At 40.6% G+C, this 6,000-nt stretch overlaps 1 protein-coding gene across 1 annotated transcript in view; it reads left to right on the top strand.

Moving 5' to 3' along the window:
- LOC144504330 (deubiquitinase DESI2) overlaps positions 1 to 5,490 on the top strand; it is a 67,021-nt gene extending 61,531 nt beyond the window's left edge. Inside the window, exon 5 of the mRNA XM_078229493.1 lies at positions 2,043 to 5,490. Within this exon, the coding sequence (XP_078085619.1) occupies positions 2,043 to 2,285 (243 nt within the window). The 3' untranslated portion in view covers positions 2,286 to 5,490. The remainder of the gene's footprint in view (positions 1 to 2,042) is intronic.
- The last annotated feature ends 510 nt before the right edge of the window (positions 5,491 to 6,000 follow it).

Genomic DNA, 6,000 nt, shown 5'->3' on the forward strand with positions numbered 1-6,000 from the left:
ATCACGTTGTGTGAATAGCTTTTTGGCATCTTATAGAAACACTACTCGTGCGACTACCCAAAGTTCACCTGCATTACTACTTTTAGAGAGAAAGCTGAGAACTATGTTTGATTTGTTATTGTCTTCAGAGATTAAAATAGAGTGTCAACAATCTCAAATTGCTAGATTAGAAGTGAGGGCGGAACAATGTTCATTTCAACGAGGTGATCGAGTGTTGGCGTGTAATTATGCCACGAGTGAGAAATGGGTATTCGTCATAGTTTTAGCAAAAGCTGGTCCAATTTCTTACACAGTTCAAATAGAAGATGAACTAGTTCAGTGACGCCATGCTGACCAGTTGTTGTCTTCTCGAAATGATTTCTTATCCTCATCGCCAGAAGTACCAACTCTTTTAGTCCCTAATATTGTGAATACTGCTATGGAAGACTTAGTTGAATCTGAGTTGCCTGATGATTGTGTCTTCGCTACTATACCAAGTGAGAATGATACAGAATTAATTCCAAGAGAAGGGGTCAGAAGTTTGAAATCATACTTCTCGGGTCAAGGACAGTCAAATTCCAGAACATCGTATACAACCAGAGAGGGATCGACGCCCACTTGATCAACTTTCTTATTGACTGTGTATAATGAAGCATAGTTCTGTGTCTAGAGTATTATTGATCCTATGTATAAACATAGTCATGACCACATCGTACATGGGTATGGAGGGATATGGACCAAATGCGGGCACTTGCAACTAACTTACGGGTTTTAAAAAAAAGGGCAGCATGGACAAGTTGGGCTGAAGGGTCTGTTTCCATGCTGTAAACCTCTGACTCTTAAGTATAGGTGGAGGGATGTTATATATTTGAGTTGCAGGTTGCTTTAGGAGCTGATCACATGTTTTGATGTCATTAGGGTATTGCAAGCTGCTGTATTACTTTGTTTTGTATTCTGTGTGGAACAGTGAGCATCTTCAGTAAAACGTGTTGCATGGTAATTTGAATCTGTGTGCAAACGACATATTTTCCTTTTGTGCCAAAACCCACACCCCTAATATAGGACATTACAGTATGGATATACTGTAATGCATTTTTTCCCCTGCTTTAGCCTTCAATGCTAATGCCCTATCAACTGTTTTTAAACGGAGTAATATGTGCTGAAATCTCTGGTGTGGAGTTTCAGCTCGAAAGCTTCAGATACAGAACCAAGAGTCTTGGCACTGAGCCGAGGTCAACACAAGTTCCTGATTATGTAACTCGTCCATAATTTTTAGCACATGTCCTGATAATTACAATAATATAAATAGATAGGAACATAATGCCTGTACAAAGATAATAAGACCCTTTGAGCATAATTGATAGTTAGTTGACCTGAACTGGGTTTAATGAAATGTTGGTGCAGCTCCACGATGACAGTATTAGCGAGCGCACCGCCCACTGTGAATTGAGCAGCGGAAACCCAGAATATTCCGTTTTCCATCCTCCGCCTGCACTGAATTAGCTGATCTCGTTCTGAGTCACAGCAGAAGCACTGCAGCTGTAGAGGGAAAAAAGGTGCTGGATTCCTACTCCTGATTGCTCTCTGTCAGTCCCCACAGGCAGAAAGTGCCTGTGGTTGAAGGACAGCATCAGACTTGGGCGTAATACACTCCATAATGAACTGCCTCCTGACATTTGGCATCTGCAGTCATTCCTTGCTACGGAACTCTCACATCCCTTTTTAGTGCATAAGGTCCACACCAGTGGACTAATGAGGGCAAACCCACCCTACTCATTCCCTTTACCTTTCAATATTGCTCTCTTTATGGGAAGGATAATGACTTGAGCATGGGTGCAGAGGCTACCAGTGTTTTCAGAAAGTTAGGCGGAGCACAAAATTTGAGGGAAGAAAGTATTTATCTTGGTAGGCTCAACCCAATCTGTGAAGACTTGTCAGCTGTCTGCAAAGCAGCTTTTGAGTTTGTCCCTGGAATAACATCCAATTTTATTACATTTAAAGGAAATTAAATTTGGAAACTGCTTAAAAATAACGCTCTGTTTCTATTTTTCTGTTTGCAACAGATCCTCTGTGGAAAAGAGATCCCTCGCTGGGTTAACCGGCTGGCTCACTTCAGTTCCTGTATTCCGTTTCTCCAGAGTTGCTTGCCGAAAGAATGGCTGACGCCGGCAGCACTGCAGACCAGCGTAAGCCAGGAGTTGCAGGACGAGCTCGGGGAGGGGGGAGATGCCGGGGCTTCAACTTCCGCTTCAGCGTCGACCTCTAGGTCTACTTTGCCCACCTCAGGCCACCACACCAAATTGTGATCCTCCACAGACTTGAGACTGACTTTGTAGACATACAACTGACTTTTTTTTAAATTAAAAAAAAAATGTAATTATCACAATCATTAGAAACTGCTCTGCAGGGTGCTGAACATTCTAGATCCTCGTTTCTCATTTTGTTTATTTTTTAATACTTTACCTGGCGTTTGTTCCATGCTCAAAATTACGTTTTGTAGTTGATATTCCATGTTTTTTTCCTTTCTGATGGCTTGAAGGGGTCACTGTAAAGAACGTCTTTTAAAAGCTATATATATATCTATATATACACACACACGTGTGTGTATATATATGTATATATATATATAATACAGTATTTTGGATAATTGTTTACAAAGATCCTTTACTGGGATCTGTGCTTAACCTGTTGTAATGATAATACTGGTAATTTTATATTTTATAAAGCACTCTAACTGTTGTAGACCGGTACAGTAATGAAACCACACTTCACTGGCGATTAATCTATGCCAAAAACCTTAACTCCCTTTTCACGTCGTTCTTCATTCCCTCAACCCCCTCTGATTAAATATAGTACATAGTTGACAGACGTTTTACGTTATTTAATAACCCTTTCAGTTGCGTTTTACTGAGAATGTATTACTGCGACATAATCAATTTTTTGCATGCTTCCAAAACTGTACCAGTCTGCAACATCTGAAGTTAATATGCTATTATTGTGCACAGACAGAGTACAAAACATCCAAGTGAGCAATAAGCCTTTCACCAGCATTCTCAATGAACAGGGAGTTTGAGTTTGTAACAATGACATTAATTAGCGACTGTTCTTGAAGCAGAGAATCAAAGACCTCTTCAGCTGCATAGAGCAGTACATGAAACAAACCCTAATACTAACTGGTATACTGTCCAGGATGCCTCATTCTGCTAGTATTGTACATAGTCTGTCTAAAACTATAGCGTTGAGAGTTGCTCCCCAAGGAATTTGAAACCTGTAGGAACGCTTGTCTAATCTTTTCTAACTGAATTACATTGTAGGAGGGATTAGCACTTTATAATGTACACTTAGACTATTGTGAATCATGAAATGTGAGATAAAATGTTCAATGTCATTTTGTAATTATGAAATCCCTTTGACAATGTTGGGAGTCCATTCTGGGAGTTCCACTTTTCAGAAGTGATTTACAGTATTCTAAGGAAATGGTGTTTTGATCATGTGCTTTTCGACCCACCCTGAGGATGAATGATGCAACTGTCCCAGGCTTGTGCAAACCCTCATCCCTCGCCTTTGTGTTTTTTTTAATGAAAACCACTGTACGTTTCAGCAACCCTTTAGCAGGTTGTCTTCGCGGTTGACACTGCGCTGTTGTGTGCCTTAGAGAGTTTGTAAATGGGGTATTACAGACTATCCTAAACTTATAAAAGGTGACTTAAAGGGACATTGTGTTTCTGTGCTTGGCAATCATGTGTACACGAATCCTCCTTGGATACCACCATGCCAAACAGATCTTTCTAGCCAGTCCATAAGAGTTCATTTGCAAAAACAGTGTAATATACTAGATGTTAGAATACACTTGATAAGAGAGTTACCACCTGAGAATGTATGGTCAGAGGAGTTACATGGCAAAGTTGTCAAATATAGTTCAAGATCCCCAGACCTTTTTCTTCAACGTCCTCCAATTTTGGTTGTGTCATTGTTTGAAATTGTATAAATCTGATAGATACTGACTCTGATCTCTAATTCTAATTATGTTTCACACAGGAGTTCTTGACGAGAGTTGTGTTGCTATGCAATAGTATTCCTGACACTGCCTAACTTTTGTCAAGCAATGCAACTGCTGTCAACATCACTGGCAATTGTTGTCTGTCCAAGTACAGAGTTGATTCTAGTCCAGTGGTCTAACCTTACTCATGAGTTCCCTATCTCTGCTGCATCTACCAGAGGAGACGCTTTAATTGAGTGACAAACGAGCAAAATAGGAGAGTCAATCAGTTCGGCTAATAGACATACCGACTGGTTTGTCAGTAATGCACTCGCCTACAGACTCTGATGGAATGTCACATGGAGTGAAAGGAAATGTTTTGGCACGGTGTATCGTGGGGGAAAGATAAACAATATGAGGCTGGTTCTTGGTTAATTTTTACTAAGTAAAGGAGTTTGTAATTGCCTTACACCAAGTGTCAGTCCCTGCATATGCTTTTAACCCTTTGCAGACCAGTGGTAGCTTAGTGTATTAATCCAAGGCCTTTCTAATGGAACTAGGGACAAATCTTGTTGATAGCACACAGCAATATCTTGTTGATCGCAATTGATGTCCATTTCCCTTAAACTACTAAATCTTGAGCACAATTCCGTTACCATGCCTGTACAAGTGATCTATCCAAATTTATCATGGGCTTCTGAGAGCCCCGGCTTTTACAAACTCCCCTACACTCCAGTGTGGGGATCCTCCTACTTCATTATTATATTCCCTTGATCTGCACAGTTAGAGGGTCTGCAATGATATTTCAGGCCACTTTGGTGAGGGAGGGCTAGTGACTGAGCAAGGCCAGGAGTAGACAAAACCTGATGTCTCCCAGGTGAATATAGAGGAATTCAGGTGCAAATGCATCACTGATGCCAGAAAAAGTGACCTCCCTCAAAAACTGAGCCCTACTTTAAGCCACACGTTAAAGTGGTCCAAATTGGTAATAGTTACCTGTCCAAAAAAAATGATTTATGTAACATGGCAAGAGTAGAATTGGGTCTTTAGAGGGGGAAAAATGTACAAAGATGTGAGTAAAATTGAACATTGGACTGAAGGGGTTAAATACATATGCATGATGCTCCAAATATTGGTTCTGGCCTTGTGTAGCACTGCTTCACTGAGTGAGATCCGCAGGCACAGTGTGCCTCTGATTGTATCTTGTGTAAAAGTTGCGCATATTCACACAGCACTGCCTCCTAGATGGTACAGATGATGTTACGTACCCGATCGCCAGGGTACTTCTGTGAGGTGCCTTTTAATTGTGACACAGGGACCTATTGATGATCCAGGTCAATGCATCCAAAATACCTCGTAACATTTTCCACTCCAGTAGCTGTATGTAATATTAAGTCATGTTGTATCTAATTTAAGCAAAGGGTAGGCAACTGTTCTTTTACTATTCCTGACTTTGCAAACTTTGAAAGTAGTTCTTGTACTTTATTTTTTGAACAAAATGTGATGGCAGCATTAAAAAAAACTTGTTTGTTCTAAAACTTGGTTGTTTTTGAACTTGTTTTATTGTAAAAAAAAAACCTCATTTCCATTGTTTACAGCCCATGTTATCTGCGTCTTTCTTACAGTGGAGTCTGTAGTAAAAGGGAGGCCATGTTCAGGGCACTTTGGCACCTTGCCATGTGGATTCTGGTCACTTTTCAAAGATTTCTCAGGTTTAAGCATCTTTATTTTTGACTTCATCTGTCGCAATAATTCCAGGTTATGCATTGCTGATTCCCATTGGTTGAAAGAAGTGTTGTAGTTCAGCATGCCACACTCTTTTCTCGTAGGTCTTTTACATGCAGTGGGTGAAATTGGTGTATAACCAACTTTTTTGTTTATTCATTCGTGGGACATGGGTGTCACTGGTTGGGCCAGCATTTATTGCCCATCCCTAGTTGCCCAAGGGCAGCTGAGAGTCAACCACATTGCTCTGGAGTCACATGTAGACCAGACCAGGTAAGGATGGCAGATTTCCTTCCCTGAAGGACATTAGTGAACCA

Source organism: Mustelus asterias, chromosome 15 (genome assembly GCF_964213995.1).
Source record: "Mustelus asterias chromosome 15, sMusAst1.hap1.1, whole genome shotgun sequence".
Taxonomy (NCBI): domain Eukaryota; kingdom Metazoa; phylum Chordata; class Chondrichthyes; order Carcharhiniformes; family Triakidae; genus Mustelus; species Mustelus asterias.